Here is a 21,487-nt window from a genome sequence, read left to right as displayed (position 1 = left end):
CACATATCATCTTCCAATTAGGGCATCAATTACCATTGGTTCATTTAGGGCTTCTGATACCGCTTTACCACTTAGGGCTTTCGCGACCACGGATTCAACTAGGGCTTTTGATACCACGGATTCAGTTAGGGCTTCTAATACCACTGTATCAGTTAAGGTTCCAGTTGTCACACAATCAATTAGGGCTTCAGATTTCTTTTCCTTTCAATTGCTTATTTGTGACAGTTTCTCAAGATTGGATAAATACTTATATTCAATATTCATTTATATGAAAGTGAAATGATGATAACAATGAAATACTTCAATTTAATCTTACCTTCTCATAAACAAAAATGATAATACCTGTTTACGATAAACAATTGAATGCTTGGCTTCTCTCTGTCTGAGGTTTATTCGACATCTTGAGAGAGGTGAAACATTGTCAGGGGTTTAACCACCCAACCTCGGACCACAATATATATCCCCACACAATCTCTAACGAGAAAGGACCTCCCTACTCGGAATTGATAGGGAACATCTTACCATCCACTAGACTTCAAGATATAAACACGCCATACAACTTGGCAGTAGGAGATCACCATAATAGGATTATGCATGAGTTACTAATTTGTTTAAATGGTAAAATATGAAATGTCATAACTGATACTGATTCATTTTTATTGAGGATTCCTTTCTTACCACATCACCCATCTTCTTGGCTTCACAGTCGGGTGAGTCCCAAGTATTCAGGGTTCTCAGAGCAAACAACTCCTTTGAATATTCAAGAAAATTACATACAACCATCATTTCATAAAACTATGATTATGTTCTTAAGAGATCTCAAAATGTCAACATTCTTGTATTTCTTTTTAATAGGTTCATCTACACCTCCTCACCATTATTAGGCCTTCAGGCCGATGACTCCTTGGTGCCTGAACAATTAACCTTAACTGTTATGTCTTGTACCTTAATTACCTTATTATGGCTCTCAGCCTGGTAAATTTCCTTGGTACTTTGTTTTGTTATTCAATTCAAATTTAAACAATATTCCATACTGTATATTATCTTTTACCAAGAAAGAAAGTTATTAAAAGAATCTACAGAATAATACATCTTCGGATATTATGGTGAAAAAAAATCCTATAACTAGATCAATGCTATGGCAGTTGATTCAATCTTGAATATATAAATTTAGATTGACTGCAATCTGCTTATAGATTCCATCCATTACAGATAAATTAAAAAGGCTGAATAGAAAATTGTTTAGCTTTATACTTTCAATAACAATGAAAAACGTATGTCAACTTGCATAGATTTAAACCTATGACCGACTCAGCATCATGTTGAAGGAATTAGAATTAGTTCTAGGTAGCAATCGTTTTCAGCTTCTTGATTCAGCATTAGACCATGAGTAAACGAGAGTTATAAAAATAAAAACCTTCAATCAAAAGTTCACAACAAATCATGTGAGAAGCTTGTGTCTGCAACTAAGCTGATTAAACATGCAAAACAAAATGATCAAAGGTGTGGCAAAGAATACCAAAAACGTCAATAATTAGAATGTTTGCAGTAGCGGCGTCGGAACCAGTGACATAAGCCGTCAAGTCATGAAAGGCTTCAAGCTTTCCAATGCCAATAGAAGGATGATCTTGTGGTGGAGGCGTCTCACAACACTGCAGTCTTGCCATTATCTTTCTTTCAAACCAGCTGTGAACTGTATCTCAGAATCTAGGGCAAGGATGAATGCCGAGAGCCAGAATGGATGCTTTTTTATCTGATTCGATGCAATAATAAATAAGAACAAAACAGAATTAAGACGGCACCAAAAATACTAATAAAGGAATTCAAAATATATCCAGTCAAAGTGCTTGAAGATTGTCGGTTAGCAAGCATGGATGATTGTTGATAGTTAAATGGTTCAAAATATAGACTAGAGCCCGACCTTACGGCTTCTATCCGTTACAAGAAACTATACGAATTCCACTCATGAATTCGATGTAAAGCAAGAACATAAAGTTAAGAGGTTATAATGGATTCTAATTCCCAATTATATAATCGATTAAAAACAAGGAAAGCATAAAAGAATGGGAAAAGAATTGAAAGATTATAACTCGAAAATAATAATTCAAATGTTGTTAAAATTCAAACATTATTTATATGTACAAGTAACATCGCTTTATTAATTATTAAAATTATAATGGTGCCAAATCAATTATACATATATGAACATTTATAAATATTAATTAAAATAATATGATGAAAGATATATTAAAATCCTTTAGGATAAATTTTATATTTTAACTCAATTATTTTATTTAAATTATTTGTTTAAATAACTCATGTAATTCCATAGATGTATACTGTTTCAAATCGTTAGGTCCTTTACCCCTCTGCCAGTGATGGTGATGTCCTGCCTAATTCTTTTCTGACAATGCTTCAACCCCTTCGACATGCTCCCTGCAAAGAATTTCTCTGTAATTAAATTATAAATTATAAATAATCATATCAGTTAACCTTTCATCTTAATTCCATTAATTCACGATTAATGATCAACTAAAATGTCATCTTCACTTGAAATCATAACGACTATTTAACCATTTTGCCAGATTATATCAAATTAAACTGCCAACTGACTTCATGTAAACCTCAACGGCTATATTTCAAGCTAGGTCAAAATTTGGGATGTAACAGAGATGTTCATTCTTGCGACATAGATTGTTGGATTACTCCACCATTTATGGCATGGTGGCATGACGATTGTGTCAGTTGGGCAAGCATTATCATCTTCATTAGAACAAGTATTACAAGAGTTAGTGATATCAGGGACATCGCACGTCTTCACTTGGGATCTTGGTGGAGCATTCACATGGGTGGTTATGGATCTTGGAGTTGGGAGGAGTGATTTTTTTCATTCCTTTGTTGGTGGAGATTGTTATACTATTGAGTTTGTACCACCTCTTGATATCATAAGTGTATGCAATTACAGTTGGAGTGAGGTACTTAGTTGGATAGAGATAATTTTCTTTTATGATAGTAGCGCAAGATAGGTTGCCCTGACTGAGAATACACCTAAGATGTTTTGGGATCTTGACATTCAGTTGACTGGCATTTTGGTTCATGTTGTGTTGTTTCACGACTTTGGGGTTAGAGATGCTTACACTAGTGTAGCGCAATTGTTGGGCAGAGCATCAACTTTGAGGCTGATCTGGGATCTAGGCATTTGGTTCCATGATATAGATGCAGATTGCTTGGGGGTAAGCAATGTTTGGGGAGGGAGGACTCACATGTCCCTTTTTCTAGGTCAAGGAATTTTGTTGCACCATTAGCCCATTTTGCCTAGGTCTTGCGGGCTAACTGAGTTTTCTTTAGGATTAGCTCAGTTTCTAGCTTAGGGAGTTTTAGCTTCTGGTAGTCTTGGTTGTTTCAGTGGGGTTTCCAATCACTTATTATTTTTTGTAAGTGAGCAGGCTTAGTATTCTTGGCACTTCAGTGTTGGACTAAGATTGTCTCATGAAGGCCTTTCCAACAAGCTAGCACACATGCTTATCCGAGTCTATCTTATCAGTGGTTTTAATGCTTGGAGATTTGATTGATTTATTAATAAAGTGGCTGTAAAATGGTTACATATTATTAAATATTACTTTATTATTATAGGCACTTTGTTTCCTTATTGGGGAAAAAGTATTATTTTAAAAAGTGAATAAAGAAACAGAGAGAGAGAGGAACGTGAAGAGTTTCCAGGTTGTGCTGAAAAGAATGAAGAGGAGTTCATTTCAGCATACTTGATTTTATGATTTTGGACTTATTTTCTCTCTGGAGAGTGGAAAGCTTCAGCTTTCAGCCAGTTCGAAAACAGAAACCTTTGAGCTTGGAGACGATGGATGGAAACCCACTGTCTTGCTGGAGATATCACACGATTATCTCATTTTTTCCCTAACTTCTTTTCTAATTTCCTATCTTACAGTCATTTCTGTATTTAAGATTGGATCTGGCTATTGTTGTGGTTGAGATTGATGAAATATTTGCTTGTGAAAATATACTTTCATTTGGATATTTTCTGGTGGGTTTTGTTGGTTAAATTTGAAATACATTGCATGAATTTATTTGTTTATAATTCCTGAGATTGCACTGTAAGTTCTAGGGCAAATATCCAGCTAGGGATACTACAGATTGGAACACCAATATATTACTAGTCCTTAATGTCTGTTTGGTGTTAGTGGGCTTAATTTTGTAACTTATTTTGTGACAATAAAGATATGAGAAGAGTAACATACATGCAAGTACAATCATCTCAAGAGTAAATGTATCCCAAAAGATTTCTTTCTGGAACTCCAGCAGCGTAAAAACTAACAAGAAATGTCACCTTGTATGAGGACATCTTTGAGACATGGATACTTGAGGGAAATGTCCCCCCACAGCATCACCACCTTTGTTGGAGGTGCAGTTGGGTCGGCTATATGGTACATGATGTTACATATAGATTGCAACCTTTGACTTTATGGAAATTAGTTTTCCTTTCTTGGAGCACTTGTAGAAATGTGATATTGCTGCCTTGAAGATTTCAATTCATATCAGCCCCACATCTGAAACCTGTCTCCATATCCCCTGTTAGGAAACTCCGTGGAACTATGGACTTTGGAGTTAACACAACTCTGTATTTAAGTGCTATGGGATCTAGATATGCATTGTTATATTAAACAATCCATATTTTTTGGTTGTATTTTAATTGTTATGCACCACAATCTTTGAATGTTTGTGAAAAAGATTATTGAAAATGAAAATATTCCTCTATTTCATTTTTGAGGCTTATAATGCATATAACAATAATAATGTATGCCCTATATGTTAAAATAAAAAGGTTATAAGGTCTTAGGAAATGCTTCTTAGTCTAAAGATTTCAAAATAGGTATATCCCAAGTTGATATCATTTTCTTCAAAAAAATCCCTGACATTATTTCTTCTGTCAGAAGTTTTGCATCCCTTGAAAATTGCTTAAACTGTGACATTCTTAATGCTTGATATGTTCAGACAAGTGGAAAATGATCATAAATGTAATTTCTGTTAAATTGTCCACAAATTTTTATTTGTAAAGGAATTTGGTATGATGAGTATTGAGTGTTTTCATCAGGAGTTTTGGTAACACTTCTATGAAGTGGAAATAAAAAAATAGACGGACTTCTAGCCTGTTCTTCATATTGGAAGTTATGTGACTTAAAAAATTGCCAGAAGTGCAGTATTCTTTACTTCTGATATGGTCAAACTATTGGAAAATGATCTTATGGGTTAGTTTTGTGTTGTATTCTTTTTCAGAAATGAGAATTTTGGGATTACTGCTGTCAACTTGAAACAGAAACATGAATGAAATTCTATATTAGTTATAATGCATTTAAGGATGGTTATTGACCTTTATGATTATGAATCTTTTTGTTTTATTTTGGATCTAATATTATTATTTTCAGTAGCTTAGACGAATTTTGTGCTTATTCTTTCCTGATTATCATTGTTGTTGGGTGTCCCTATTTCTTGGTAAGCAATATAGGAGATTAGTATGTTATCCTTTAAACTTAAGCTTTATCTTCTCTTTTTGTTCTGGTTGAATCTAGCCTTTTCTTATCTATATTGGTTTTTGTAATAGAGAGCCATTACCTTCTGTTAAGGATCACAGTGTCAAACTGCTTCAGCTTAAGGTGGCTTCAGCTCATCTTTGGGGAGATTTCAAATTTAGGGGCGGTCTATGCAACATTGTTTTGTGTACAGCCAGTATCCTCTTACAGCAGGTATGTTTCCATAACTAGGCACTCACTGTTTATTTTCATTTGTGCCATATCTAATGGATGTTATACCACCCTCAGATAATACTTGCCCATAGTAAGGCTTTTAACAAAGGCGACATGCAAGAGATTCAGTCAATATTCATTTCTCTACATCAGAATACTGCTAAGGTGAATGAATCTTTCTTTGGGTTTACTTATGAGGCTATTCATCTTCCCAAAATTAAGAGTTAATGTTGCTTTATATTTGCTATTTATTCTGTTGCTTTTCCGATTCATAAGGGCTTAGAGTCAATGGTTATAGTATTTTACCTTTCTTGTAGAAGGAAATTATGCTAATTCGCTTTTACATGTTTTCTCAGGTTAATGATGGATTTGATCAGCAGTTGCTAGAGCGTTTAATATGGCTTCTCAAAGAATCTAAGCACGAAAGACTAGCTAAACTGACGACATCCTTTATTCAACCATTGATGCAAGAAATATATTCATGTTTTCCAATGACCGGCAAAACTTCTTGTAAGGCGCTAGTGATGGTTTGAGTTTAATGGCATATGCCAGCTTCTAATAATATGACATTTTTTATGGCAATGATGGATTTCCATTGTCATTTTTAGCAGATCCTTTGTTCAAGGTGGCTCGGGTATGGTTGCTTCTTGGTGGATTGCGGCTTCGGCTATTATTGAGCCCACATACAATTGATCCAGTTAAAAAATCGATGCTCAAATATACACAGCTTTTGGAGAAAATATCACACCTTGAAATTGATATTAAGGTAATTTTTTTTTCTTGAAACATAATGGGCCGAAGCCTACATTATATATTATTATTTGTTGATATTAATTATTATTATATGTTAAACTCGAGTAGACTCAAACACAAGACCTCCTAGATGAGAGGCTCACAATTTACCATTGTGTTATAGGTTCTTGCCTTATATTAAGGTAATTTTATGACAAAAGAAATTTTTGTAATTTTTAGTTGTTCCACTAGTAGTATTTAAGTTGTAAACTGTTTTTTGTTATATTTGAAATATCAAAATTGGTTTATTCCTTTGATCATGTATGTTATTTATTTAGGTAATCTAATACTGAAACAAAATCCTTGTGTGTGTGTGATTTGTGCACATGCTTGTGTAAGCATTTTGGGATAGCCAGATAACACCAGTCTTTTTCAAGGGTCAATATTAACGATCCCTGATTCTAATTTGTGCATTCATTTGAGAATAATCTGTTGATGCCAATTCTGAAGATTGCTGCCTGACGGGATATTTATTGTATCCTATTTTTGACTCATTAAGTTTTCTTCATTTAGGTCCTACATGATCTGAAGCCTTGTGAATTTCATATCCTTTCTGGTCTGCCTGTTGGACCATTAGCTTGTTTCTTGATTACGAGATAGTAAACTCTTGATTTGCTCAATACCTAGTTTATCATGCTGTGAGATTACTTCATTTAAATTCATTCTGTGTTTGGGCTCAGAGAAAGTGGAGACATGCTCATACAAGACATGTCTCTTCACAAGAGTGATTGGTTATGCAGATCAAACCGATTCCAATCGGTGTTTGCTATTTAGTTTGAACTTAAACAACCTCTGCATAATGTCGCCGATCTCTATAAGGAAATAATCCGACTTGATCTGATTGTATTATACTCATAAGCAGATTATATGATCATAACTCGATCAGTATAAGAACATGAAATGTCAATGAATAATTCTTTATCAACAAATAGATATAATTGGATAAATTGCACATATTGGATGACAAAATAATTGAACTGTATTCTAATATATATGTATATGTATCAATATAGGCTTAAGTTATATTGGTATACATGCATATAAGTTATTTGCAGAACAAGATTGACTATTTTGTCATCAATTTATCTGAACGAAGCTCAAACTTCAACACTTCCTCTTAGCTACGAAAGATAATGTATCTAACCAAGTATATATATATTACAATAGACTCATCTATTGTGAAAAGAGATATAACCTAACTTGTGATATCTGAGAATAAAATATGTTAAAGAATGTCAAGTCATATGACATTCTTCATATATACATCCAAGTTATGGTATGTGCATTGACATCAAGTCTCATTATGTCTACCATAACAAATCATGGCATATCCATGGATATTACATCACATAATATCCCCCATGATTATCTCATAAAGAACATAATGATCTACATCTAATATCAGGTCTCATGATATCTACCAAAATGTTCAAGAGATACTATCATGACATCTGCATGAGTATCAAGTCACATGATATTCATCATGATAGTGAACATTGTAAAGTCGTTACCTTACAATATTAGATAGAGGTGTATATTATCAGAAAAATTGTCCTTATTGTCCTTTGCTTGATCTTCTTCAGGATGCTCTTGGTTCCGCTAGCATTCTTCTTGTCATGGAGACCCATAAGAGCCTCGCTTGTCCTCTTCCAGGCATTTTCAATTACCAGTGGTTGCAAACTTTTAGAGACGAGGTCAGGTGCTTTAGTGGGGTCAAAGGTTTGGAGAGTATAGCTTGTCTAGTCAATGATTGCCTTTCTAGTACGACTTTTATGGTCCACTTCGACAACTCTGTCAAATTCATGTGGATACATATTTGCAGGAGGATGTCACACCTAAGGGACATCTTCATCGTACTCTACTACTTCCCACCGACCTCTGCGTACTACTTGCAATGGATAGCACTAGCAACATGGACCCGTTTGAGAATTTATAGGAGTTCACCACTAGATTCTCTATTATGGAGGACATCATTATTCTTGGGGGCTTTAATGCACGTACCGGAGATTTTTAGACCCCCATTCATGATTGTGAGTCAGACTCACTTTGCACTACCGAGTCTATGTCGGCAGTCTGGTTTTGTAGCGCTTTTAGAGGACAACTAGGGACCACTTAATGGATACAATTGATGCATGTTGCAGTTGTCTGAGTCTTTGGACTAGGTGATCCTGAATGGGCTTTCCTTCTTTTCAAACTCTGGCCTTTTTACTTGCTGGCCTCACTACGACAGCTTGAGCGTTCTCAACTATGTCCTCTTTTGTGCCTCCCTTATCCCCCTCATCAGCTACTTCATCGTGTCTCCCCTCCCCTTGGCCGATCATGCCCTCCTCAGTCTCATCCTTAGAGCCTCCCCTTTCTCGTTCTCCCTACCTCTTCCCCCCTCCCGATGCTTATTCCTTGGCTCCTTCCCTCACTTGCACCTCCTTTCACTTTGCTGAGGACGATCACGACCTTTTCCTCCATCACCTTAGGCGGCTCTTCCCACAGGACTCCTTCATCACTTTTGATGATGCTCCTCACATGTTTGATTTGTTTGCTGTTGTGATGTGGGAGTTTTTTATGCCAAACACCAAATAAACTTGTAGAAAGAAGAGGAAGTAGGCAGTTGGCTTTATATAATCGGTTTGCAGTTGGAATCCGTAAATTCCCTGAATGTTCTTTCTAAATTGAATGGATTAGAAACACATTTGATCAAAGTAAACTAGGTAGATTGTCTACTTTTGAATTGAGCCTTGCAACCCTCATTGCTTGCTTTGGTCCAGCACAGGCTTATGGAGAATCCACATAGAGATGTAAGCTCTTTGTAGTGGCTTAATGTCTTAGTGAGATTGCATGGATAACAACTCCTATAGCAACCTATAATGATGATGTATTAAGGAAGGTTTTACAACTAATTGTGAAAATCTTTCAATACATGATGACAAAGTGCATGTCTCTGTGAAGAAGTATAAGAACTTGGAACCTATGACAAAGGTTAGATCATTTTCTATTATGATTGACTATGAATGTAAGGATTGATCCTTCACATGTTTCAATGCTTCTTGGCTGAAATCAGGGAGTATCATCCTAACAATGTGAAGGCTTGCATGTACACTATTGTGTCCTTAAACCTTGAAGAAAATGATGAGATATGGAAAAAGTTGCAATCTGATTTGTTGGCCATTTGTACGAAGAAACATATTATAACTCCCATTGCATATGAATTCTTCAAAGAGATTGATTGATAAGATAAGATAAATTCAATGTTCAACAAGAGACCACAAGGGTCTACGGGACTGCCAAGATATAACAAAGGAGACCAATAAACATAAGGAGCATCAAACAGTGTCTAGGGAAAGTATAACAAAAAGCAAAGAATACCAACAGGTTGTAGGGGCGACAACAAGCCACAAACTAGTTGTTGCCCCTGCAAAGAAGAAGTCAACGATTGAAGGATAAGGCATGGGTTAGGAGGAGGTCCTTTGTTGCCTCTAAGAGACACAAGGGGGCCATTGCTACATGTAACTTCTGCGGGCCTTCACGGAACGAGTGTGACTAAAAGAGGGTGGTCAAAGCGATTGCTTGGAATCCTTGCCAGGAGAGACCGCAAAGAAAAAGGAGGTGATGAGCTCATCAGTGGGTCATCTCAATGGGCAACGAATCTGCAAGGCATGGTCTCGAAGACCTGTAAACTTCTAGAGAGATAGCCAGGCACTATTGGTTGGTGTATCCGAAGAAAGTATAGAGCGATTGAAACTCCTTGAAAAGGCAATGGAACCTCCTGCGGATCTTGTAGTAAATGGGGCAGTGAAAGATGAAATGTGTCTCAGTCTCAATCTGACCCAAGTTGCAAAATTGACACAACTGGTCCTCTTTGTTGATGTGGTGATTAGTTTGCATGCACTTGTAGAGCTTATGTGACTAAAATATTCAAGGAGTTTGTGATTGAAGAGGAGCTAATATTAGCAGGTATATAGCTTGCAAGATCTCCAAAAATGAGCAAAAATCAAATGAGGAGACAACAAATTTGTTTCACATGCCAACAAAATTGGACACTTGATCACGTTTGCGATGATTATGATGAGGACAAGGCAGCAAAAGAAATTCAGACCAGCAATGGGGATGATAAGAATTTGACCATTTTTCTCGTAGAAAGTAACACAATCAGCCACAGTGACATGCTTTCAACTATTGTCAAAGGTATGGTATATTCAAAACTCTATATCAGTGACTTAGTGATTGAAGTTGACAAATGTTCCATCAGGGATAGTTATATTCAATATGAGAGCATGTCGGATGTTTCTAAAAGAGTTCACAAAACTTCATGTCATGAGGAATTGTTTAATGATATAGAAGCAACCTTGCCTTTGCATACAAATCAATCAAATAGGGAGTTTGAAACATATGATGATATCCTTGAGAGGTGTGATGAATCACGTGTCTCTTATATCAACAACTCGCACATGATAGTGATTTAGCGGACCAAACAAAGATGGTATTTAAGGATGATGGCATTTTGGATTAATAAAAGACGCTGGGAGAAATATGAAGAGACAAGGCAAGGAAATTGGGGAGTCACATTGTTGGCATTAAAGGAGGAGGGCTTGGTTTATAGTTTTGGTTTATCATTTTCTCTCTCTAATTTAGCATTCAACCAGCTTGAGTTCGGAACTCTCGAGCTGAACGATAGTGGACAAAAACTCGTTCTCCATTGGAGATGTCACGCTGAAATATCCCCTAGTTGGGGTTTGTTCAATTTGATCTAGAATACTCAACTAGAATTTGAATTTATAATTTCTACGATGAAATTATTTCAAAGTTTGTTCACTTTGCTAATTTGTAATGAATAATTATTCTGTTTTTTTGATAGATAAAAGGCAAACACCCGTTTCAATTAATTTCAAAAAGTATTTACTTTGTTTTTATGCCGTTCAAAGTGCAGGCACCAGGGGAAAGAGAATTGGAAAGAAAACCCTCGATGTAACCTAGGACCAAAGTCCTGATCTAGGGTTACAAATGCCTGGTATTGAGACTTTAAAAGGGCATATCCTCTTTTATAACAAGATACATTATATACTAATATAAATTAGCTAGCATTTCTTTAGTTGCCAGTCTGCTCCCAATTGGGAAGTACAAGTGCCCTTGGGTTGTGAACGTATGCCTTCATTACAAAGAATTACAAAAGTATTATCAACTTGGAAGTACTAGATTAGACACAGAGAGTGAGGAGAGTTGTGGATCCCATGCTAGTTCATAGAGTTCTCCTGAGCTTAATTACATTAAGAGTGTTCCTACATACACAAACATAAATCACAACTATGCTCCACAAGGTCTATTAGTATCGAAGGAATTCATAAGACTTTATTGCCTTAAAATTGATGACATAGCTATGCTACATTAGAATTGTAGATCATTTCTAGTAGAAAGGGGGTGTTAAACAACCTCCCAATATATAGGCTTCATACAACCCAAATCAAGACGGTTCTTAAAAAGTTTTAAAAGTTCATTAAAATAAGTTACACAACATACACTTTGTGAGAAGATTCTATATTATGAAACATGAAACTTACTTTTGAGCTTAAAATATAGATCAAACCACAACCATAGAAACTCCATTGTCCTAGTACCATAAGAAATGCAGGCTCCATAGATAGAGCAAATGAGGTCAAGCATTTTGTAACAATAGTCATAAAAGGTAAATTAAGACTTGTTCTGTATTGAGGAGATATAGATATCAAAGAATAGCAGGACCTGCTTTAGTAATCAAAAGAAACATCTTTAAAGAAAGCCATCTGTATTGAGGAGATATAGATATCAAAGAATAGCAGGACTTGCTTTAGTAATCAAAAGAAGCATCTTTAAAGAAAGCCATCGGTCATTACTAGTTCTTAGGAGCTTGTGGTTGGGGAACTAGAGCGACCAGTCTTAATCAAAATTATGAATCTTATAGAGCTTACCATAGATATCTTTGCTTAACAATATCAATATTTAAAACTTAAAAAGATTATCATAACATAATTAAGAGGATCGATTTTCAGCACCCATTGTGATTCTCTAAGGAGAGATAATGTAGATTACCACAGTAGAAGATAGCTGAAGTTAGGAAAAACTAAAATTAATCCCTGCTTGGAAATAACCATTTATAAGAACCATGAGGATTTAAAGCTTTTAAATCGTAATCCTTAGTTGTTGTATCAACTATATATTGCCCACAAATAGTAAAAGTTGTTTGGTGAGCCAACATGTTTCTTAATCTAGTAAAGAGTTTGACAAACGTATTACGACAAAATATAAACATTATGACTAGTAAAAAAAGCACAAAAGTGCTTTGAAAGTTATGGATCAAGCTCCCTGAGAGCTTCTCTAAGGTTTGTGATGGCTGCTTGCATCGACCTATCATCCAAGATACCCTTCACAACCATATACTTCTCAAGCTAGTTAGTGTCGAAAGAGGCCAGGACACCACAAAATAGCACAAGGAAATATTTCCGGTCAGCTCAAAAGCCCTCCAGGTCTTCTTAGAAGATAATGGGATAGGTTCGGATTGGAGCTCCATGAACATAGAGCATACCATAGTTATCAGCTAAGGGAATTGTCTAGTCCTGTTAGATATTGGTTAGAACTCTTTCCAAGTCCCCTAAGAGTTCTTCGAAGAAAATATCTCTATGGACATCTACCTCTAATCCTCATGAATTAGTAGATAGACTGCAATAAGCATAGCTACAATGTTAGCATTAGCGCAGAACCTATTTGCGTAGAAAACATACTGGTTGCCCAAGCTACGCATCATAGCTCTCCAGATAACCTTATTTTTGATATTGACAACTGCCTAGTCCTATCTAGAGTAATAGGAGCGTCAAAAGCCATAAGTCTACCTCGACAACCTAGCTTAATTGGGATATCCATGACTACTAATGAGCAAAATTGAGGACAAGAGGGATATAAAGCTGTTGAGGGGCTACACTAGCTGCCAACCGAAGTTGGTAATAAATACCCATAAAAGCAATTGTAGATTGACAAGATATTCCAAAGGCAAATTGCACTGGCTGAAGTGTGTGATATTGCCATGTTAGTAAAAGAAAATCTTGGATATCCGCCTCCTATTAATGTTTAAGTGTTAGTGCAATTAATATGAGGCACCAAAAAAATAAAGTACATACTTACGAAGTGTTCCTAAAGTTAGAATTAAGGAGCTACAAATGTTTCATTGATTCCATCCACTCCTTCATTTGCTAGTTTGTCTACCAAGCTATTTCCTTACCTAAAAATATGGTTAAGAGTTACTTCTTTAAAATTGTTCATTATTTCTGAAGCCTTAGATAAGAAAGTGTCCAACTTCCTATTAAGCATTCATTGTTTATGGAGAGCATTGATGATAATGCCAGAATCACCCTTTATTTCTAAATTTGTTAGGGACATTGAGGCCCCTAACATTCCAAGTAATGAATTAATTATTCTTGTTTCAATCTTCCCAAATGAATATATTTATATATATTGATTCTTTGAATATATGATGACAAGGTTAGTTTATTATAAATCTTGAAACTACCTTCTCAAACAAGTCTCGTTCTCCCTTACTGTTGTTGAAGGATATTTTATTGTCCTAAAGTCTTCCCTTGACTGTCCAATATCCCAATCAAGCCACTGCCAAATTGATGTCCCTTCTACTAATTCGGTGTCTCTTGCTGCCAAGTTTGATGTTCAATGACTGGAAGTTGTCCGGTCCCTTCTTTTCTATCTTCCGAAACTGAATTCTTCTCTGTTCCCTTTCTCTATGGTTCGCGAATTTTTCTTATACCAGTATGGAGTAAGCAGTCGCATCTTATCATTTCATAATCGCTTGTTTATTTAAGTGTGATCATCGATGATAATATCATATTGGCTATGTAAATGATGCTTCCTAAGAAATTTGCCAACTTCATATCATTGGCGATAAGAACGTTGCTGCCACTCAAAGATCTCTTCATAAGGTAAATAATATTGAATTTCCCAAAGTGTTACAGGCAATATATTCATCTCTGTTCTCTACAGACCAAACACTGCAGTTTCATATCTTTGACGTAACACTATTGGAAATGTGAATGAGTTGATTTTGGTTTGACCTGATAGCCCACATTAAAGATGATAGTCTCTAATTTTGTCATGGTTTGTTCCAACCCTTAATAATCGATATATCATTTATAATAATGTAATATTATTAATAATGTGTTCTCTTGTTTTTTTCGTTTATCCTTCTACACTATAGTAATTATTTAGATAAGTATAATTGTATAACAATTATTATTTATCATTTATCATTTATAATGATGATTATTATTTTGTTTATCTATATTTTATTATTACGTATTTATATAATATTCTTTTATTGATATATAATATTATTCGAGTAGTACATAATCATAACTTTTATTATTATTTATTTAATTGATTTACTTTTATTATTTATTATTAAATTTTATTTGGGAAAAAAATAGGGGACATGACACACACCAAGTGTCTGACTTGTGTTTTCACTTTATCTTTATTATCCAATATGAATGTTACTGCTGTATTTAAGATTGGAAAAAGATATGTTATTGTATTGCTGGATTTATAATGCGATAACAAATCTGAAGTTTTTTAAAGCTGAGCATTTGCTGGTTACTTAATGGTTATCCTGAAGCTTTTGTTGTATAAAACTATCTATTTATATTTCTGGAAAATATTTTGGGAGTTTGCTGTTTAATAACCCGGGTGGTATATAACATAATTAAATCAAAATCACCACAATAATAAAATCAAAATTACTACATACTGCAAGCAATCCTTCATCAAAATGGTTAAATCCACCTAACTCCTTCATTTGTGATTTTCCTCCAGTAAGTGATAGACAATTGGTCAACTTTGACGGACAAAATAACACACTGCAGTTCTCATGTGTCTGGCATTCACAGAATTCGAATCACTTGTATTGCTTATTCAGGACTTCTTGATCCAATTGAATGTATTTATGTGTCTTTCACATCTCTCTTTTATCAAGACCTTTATGCCGCTATAACCTTTATCATTTTTCAATCACATTGTTGCAAATTGTAAATTTCATGTATCCTTCAAAAGTAGATCTCTTTTACTCATCATGCCTATGAGTTTCTGTGAGACATATTTTGTCATTTCCATCAGTAAAACATCTACAATTTCAACACACTAATTTTAAGTATTCTGGAGGGAGCCCTATTTGCTATTTGTCATGGGGCTGAAGACTTGGGCAGAGTCTTTACCTTTTTTCCCCCATTCTTGCTTGTTGCGACCTTTTCGGCCATTTTAGTTTGCTTTTTTTGCTCTCATTCTGTGCCAGTGTGTTTTGGGATAATAATAAATTGGTGATGAGGGCTTTTCTATATTGCAACCATGACCTTTTACCTTTGTCCTTGCTGCTCTTTCTTTGGCCAATAACACTCTTTTTGCTTCTTTTTGGATTGAGGTTGGATCTTCATGCAAAAAGAAACATGAGGAAAGCTTCTTTCTGTTTGGAAGTTTTGTGTTTGTCTTCCATACTTATAAAGGCATTTGATTGAATTGACACCCTCTTTACTTGTTTCAAACCCTAATTGCTTGGCAGATTTGCCCCATCCAATGCAACTTTTCCCTTAGAAAATTGCTTGTGATATTAAAAGTTCTTTCATTTTTGCTGGAGTCTTTTAATCCTCAAATAATAATATTTTTTCCTTTCTATTACCTTACTGTGTCTTGTGCTCTCTTGCTTCTGCTTTGCAGTCCTCTGTCCTTACCTCTTTTACCTCATGGGTTGAGCCTTCAACTATTTGAATCAATGATTTGACTTTCTTTGACTTGATTCTCTGTCTCCTATTACTTTTTTTACTCTTAACCTTTGGATATTTAATTTTTGCAATTGCGACTGCACCCTTCTGCCATTTTTGAGTTTAACTAGTGTATGCTTATTCATGACTAATCCATAAATGGATTTACCATGCTTTTCTCATGGATTGCTATTTTAACATTTTTGAGTTTAATTAGGTTATGCTTCTACAACCATTTGCAGCCCTGCTACCTATTGCTTCGCTACTCTGTTTCTTCTATTAAAGATTGGTTTTCTGCTAACCCCCATGCAGCTTGTAGTTAGCTTCTAGCTTGTTTACTTCATATGCTTGAGTTTGTTTTTGATATTTAGTTACTCTTGCACATATAAACATTCTGGCAAAGTTAGAAAAGTTGAGATGGAGCTGTATAAAATTATAAATGTTCCTCTTTTCCATGGTCACTAACATCTTGTCTGTCAAATTTTTGTTAAAAATTCATGATTGTCTGAATTTTTGGCCATATTCTTGCGACTACAACAGTTGAGATCAAAAAATAGAAAATGCCCTGTAGAAAGAGTAAGAAGCAGGCTTTCCATGCCACCTCAAACTGCTAAATGCTATACACATTTGAATTTGAGCGGCCTTGCTAGATGATAACTCCATGGGTCCAAGAGAAGCAGCTAGCATGTAAAACAGAGCCTAAGGCTTGTGGCCTTTTCATGGTCTCAATGTAGCAAAAAGTTTTCTAGCCAGGTAGATTTGAAAGAAAGCAGGAAAAAGAAAGAGCAGGTAGTTTCTCACCTTGTGGGTCTCAATCTAAACTAAGAAGCCATTAATAGATTGTAATTGCTCCTTTTTATCTGTGAAAGTTGAGTGGCCATGTAAATAAGAGGAATTGCATCCAGAGGGGTCTTATGTAGTCCCCACAATGTCTTCCAAATCTAATTAGCACAACAGGAAAAGACAAGAAACTGAACAAACCAAAATATGAAGGCTTACTGTTTTTGGGTGAGCAGGATCACAGGTGGGCCTGGATGTTTTTTCATCACTTTGTGTGTGTGTGTGCGCGCTTTTTTTATTATAGCTTACTTGTGCAGAGACTGATAACTCAGTTTGGCAGGTGAGGCAAGAATGTGAAATCCTAGCAGGGGGAAATCCAATAGAAAGTGAAGTGCAAGAAAAGCTTCTTGCACTTGAAGAGCTGAAAAAGGAGCTGCACAACCAAGCATTTGAGGTTAGTCAAACTTTGTACTTGTGTAAGGAAAATTATCAACAAGCAGCGTCTGATTTCTTTTTTCTTTTCTTTAACCTGTCAATGGTTTCTTGTACAGGTTGTTTATCGTCCAGATCCTTCTCAATTTAAAATTGCCAATACTGAATCTGTTGACTTTATGGAATCTATGGCATCTTTGTCAAAAATTGAAACACTAATGAATTGCCTTGAAGATGGTGCAGTAGATTTACAACTAACTACTTCAGAAGTCCAAAACTGGCAGGTATTGATTATGGAAGTTAATGACTTGTATGGCATGTAAATATGACTGCTCTGGTTATTAGTTTTGCCTAGCATACCACGCTATCCAAGGCACTGTTCCTTAGGTAACAGTGTATATCCCTAATCATATTTCTGACTGCACCTGATACATTTACAATAATGTAAATTATTCTTATATTCTGTGAGTAATTACTTGTGGAATGCAATTTTAGAAACATGCTAGACATAAAGCCATGAACTGTGTTCAATGTGGCCATACTGCATGTCCTCAATGGTGTTTTGGGTAAAGGCGCGCAGCAGGGGATGTGACCTGGCCATATCCGAAAATCTCTAAAGGGAAATGTTCCAAAATAAGTCACAGAAATAGGGAATTCTGTGAGGACGTTTGGCCATCCCTGAAATGCCTGTGGACATCTGCTACGTGTCCTGATTGTCCCAGATGTCCCTCACTGAAAGACAATTTTTTATAATGTTTAGATTCTAGAAATAATGTTTTTTATAACATTAGGAAAAGATGTTTAATATATCATGCAAGTGTCATAAGTACAGTACAATATGATAGCATTGTAGCAAAAGTATAATATAACATCATTCTACCATCAGTAAAATTAATAGACATCATTGGTAACACTGACAATGGTATAACGAAAATAAGAATCTTGATTCAGCTTCATAGTTAATGATTCATATTGCATGTTATATAACAGTAACAGTAATAGCAGTAATTTGGATTCCTGAAGTCATTTTTCAAAAAAGTCTAGAACTTCAAAATTTTCCATATGGTTTTAGAGTCTGTGGTAAAAGAGATTGAAGGTGCATTGACCAATGGGCTAGAATGTTAGCAGGAAAACAGAGAATTGTTGGGTCTGTCAATCTTGAGTGCTTATTATATACATGTTATTTTTTTAACATATTGTATCTTGGATAAGTATTCTTCTATTGACAGTAAGACAATTATCTACATTTTTCATCGTGGTCTTTGTTTCACCATTTTGATAGCTATGTTGTTTTCAGGAAATTTCCTGTTCATTTATACTTCGACTTTCAAAGGAGTATGCTGCATACAAAGATATTGTTCAGCCAATTCAACTTGCTATCTACGAGCTCAAATTTGGACTGTCATTGGCAGTTGGAGCTGCTCTTGAAAAACACTTCTGTAATCTAGTTGGAGCAAACAATTTTGATAAGATAATTGTAAGGCCCTTTCTTGCTTCTATTATGCTTTCATCATTTTCTTTATATTCCCTTGAAATAAATTTGTTTTTTGTTCAGGAGGTTCTTTCATTGTTAATGGAATTTCCAAGTCGACCTTTAGCACTATCCTCTAACACATTTAGTCATGGGGAGCCAAAAATTACTTATAACAGTGACTGTCCACAAGCATGGTTGTTGAATGGAGAAGTTTTAAAACTATTATCTCCACCAATCATATCTGGTGGTGCAGACAAAGAGGTGCAGATTGGGTTCTTTGATTCGTATCTTTTATATTAAATTTAGTTTATAATGTGGTTTATATTTAAATTACTCATTAACTGGTAAAACTAAAAACATCTGCCTCATTACTTCTTTTTTCCTTTCTTTTTCTATCTTAGCTTAAGCAAGATGGAACCCAGCTTTTAAAAAAGTTACCACATTTTGTTCAGGTTCTAGACCTAAAATTACGGGTAATAACCCTGCAAATTTGTCTTGTCCGCACTACCAGTAGCATCTTGCAATCTCTTGTTATGGACAGTTCTTCAATGCAGGTGAGGGATTGCATAATTTGGCTATGCTGATGGTTATCATATCTGAAATAATTACTGAAAACTAGTATTATAAGATAATATAAGTAGGATTGTTCCTTTTTCATAGAGGTGACATTTTTTATATCTGCCTATAATTGGATTCAGCTGCTGAACACTATATTTAGCTCGCTCACAAGTTTATGGTTGCAATCAAAAGAATTGATGAAAGAAAAAGCTCTTCATGAAGCAGAAGCCTACCAATTTAAGTCCCGCAGCTGTAAGATAGGAGATGATTCAGAAATTGATGATTTATCTTTTAATAACCTATTCGTTAAAGATAATTGGTTTTCTGAATGGGAAGATATCGGATCAGAACCAGCTGATGATCAGGACAGAGTAAGATTTTAATTCTCATAATGCTTCTTCTGGCCAAGGTTTTCATTTACTTCCATTGTTTTGTAATCATCATCTTGACTGGAATACAAAGTATTTTGTTAAGACTTTTGATATGTTTTCAGGTTGAATTTCCGAGACAGGAAAATGAAAAACTTGAAGAGACTTGGACATCTATTGAAGAACCAGTTTTGCTGGATGTGGTTAGAATGCATGGTCGGTTGTTTGGATCTACTAATCTAGTGCAATATGTAAGTGACACTTAAAAGTTATTGAGATCGAAGGCTTATTTTTTGCATAAATATTTTGTGCTGGAATTGCTGGGAGAACATTTTTTTCTTGCAAAAATTTGTAATTGGCAACTTTAGATGTTGATGTTACCCCACTCTGAAATACATCAAGACAGCAGAGACATTTAAGAATTTCAGGAATGCCCCTATGATGCCATTCAAAAACTTAAAGTGCTGCCAATGTAGAAGTTAAACCAGATTCCTATAACCCTTTTATTTTTGTTTTAAAAAATCACGGACAGGTTTGTTTGGGGAATACATATTTGGGATGGCAGAATAGGAGCAAGTTTTTGGCAATGGTGGTTGTGGAAGTATAAAAATATATGAATTTTTAGGATGGTAGTCTGGCTTATTTTTTCAGTGATGGTGGTGGGGGGTTGTCGCAACATAAAAAAATATAGGAATACTGAAATATTTATTTCTCTAGGCTAAAACATTTTTAGCCAGAGCTATGAACTGGTGCGACCACAAGGGGACTACTTCCCCATTTAAACATTCAATAATAGCACCCTAGTGGGGTTTGAATCTTGATGGCAAGAACATGACAACAACTTCCATTACAATATGCCAATGCTGGCTATACTTGAATATTTTCAAGTTTAACTGTACAACTTTAAAATTTAGACAGTGACAGCAGTATAGAGAAAATAATATACTATCAGCAATAAATATATCATGACAGCAGTGACAACAATGTGTCATTAAGATGCTGATAGTAGTGTATTTCTTCTAAGTTCTAGCCATATATTTTGTATTAACTACCTCCACAACAGAAATTGTGTACCATTTTATGGATTCTATTGCTTTGAATGTTGAATATATGCTTCATCATGATTACTCCAGCTTTGCATGGATCTGTGTTTTGTGGATGCGATCTTGTCATCTCCCTGTCATAGACTCAGATGATAGGCTTTTAATCTTTTACTCCCAGCAAAGGAAGCATACTGTTTCCCTGCCTTTTATAGATAAACTCAAGCATCAAATAAGAAAAAAAAGCAAAACAAGAATTAATAGTAAAGTAAAACCTTATTATTTCCCTGAAGAGGACTGACCCAAGCTAAACCATATTAAGGGCTGACCAAGGTTTGAAACATTTAATATTAGTGGCAACTGTTGAGGGAGACCGACCAAGGCAAAATGGAATCTAAACAATAAATGTGTAGAGTGATTCCCATAAGGCATAAATGGAATAAATAAAAAAAGGCACACTTAAAAAGAAAGAGAAGTAACCCTTGCAAAAGACAGCCATGCTGAACTGGTG

General features: G+C 35.2%; 1 protein-coding gene across 4 annotated transcripts in view; it reads left to right on the top strand.

The window, feature by feature from the left end:
- LOC149535255 (midasin-like protein) overlaps positions 1 to 21,487 on the top strand; it is a 216,133-nt gene that overhangs the window by 136,763 nt on the left and 57,883 nt on the right. For 2 of the 4 annotated variants that reach the window (XR_016356783.1, XM_089803664.1), the window contains exons 42-52: positions 5,615 to 5,756; positions 5,832 to 5,921; positions 6,113 to 6,266; positions 6,365 to 6,522; positions 17,445 to 17,558; positions 17,656 to 17,820; positions 18,834 to 19,013; positions 19,092 to 19,271; positions 19,463 to 19,564; positions 19,709 to 19,939; positions 20,062 to 20,187. Coding sequence is in view for 3 of the 4 variants with exons in the window: in XM_089803664.1 (XP_089659790.1) it covers positions 5,615 to 5,756; positions 5,832 to 5,921; positions 6,113 to 6,266; positions 6,365 to 6,522; positions 17,445 to 17,558; positions 17,656 to 17,820; positions 18,834 to 19,013; positions 19,092 to 19,271; positions 19,463 to 19,564; positions 19,709 to 19,939; positions 20,062 to 20,187 (1,642 nt within the window). In the remaining variant the exon portion in view is untranslated. The remainder of the gene's footprint in view (positions 1 to 5,614; positions 5,757 to 5,831; positions 5,922 to 6,112; positions 6,267 to 6,364; positions 6,523 to 17,444; positions 17,559 to 17,655; positions 17,821 to 18,833; positions 19,014 to 19,091; positions 19,272 to 19,462; positions 19,565 to 19,708; positions 19,940 to 20,061; positions 20,188 to 21,487) is intronic. The other 2 variants (XM_089803665.1, XM_089803666.1) reach the window with 2 other exon arrangements.

Source organism: Cupressus sempervirens, chromosome 10 (assembly GCF_028749045.1).
Source record: "Cupressus sempervirens isolate cs-2001-9-10 chromosome 10, ASM2874904v1, whole genome shotgun sequence".
NCBI classification, from domain to species: Eukaryota; Viridiplantae; Streptophyta; class Pinopsida; order Cupressales; family Cupressaceae; genus Cupressus; species Cupressus sempervirens.
Note: the sequence above shows the minus strand (reverse complement) of the source record. Positions and strands in the feature narration are given on the sequence as shown.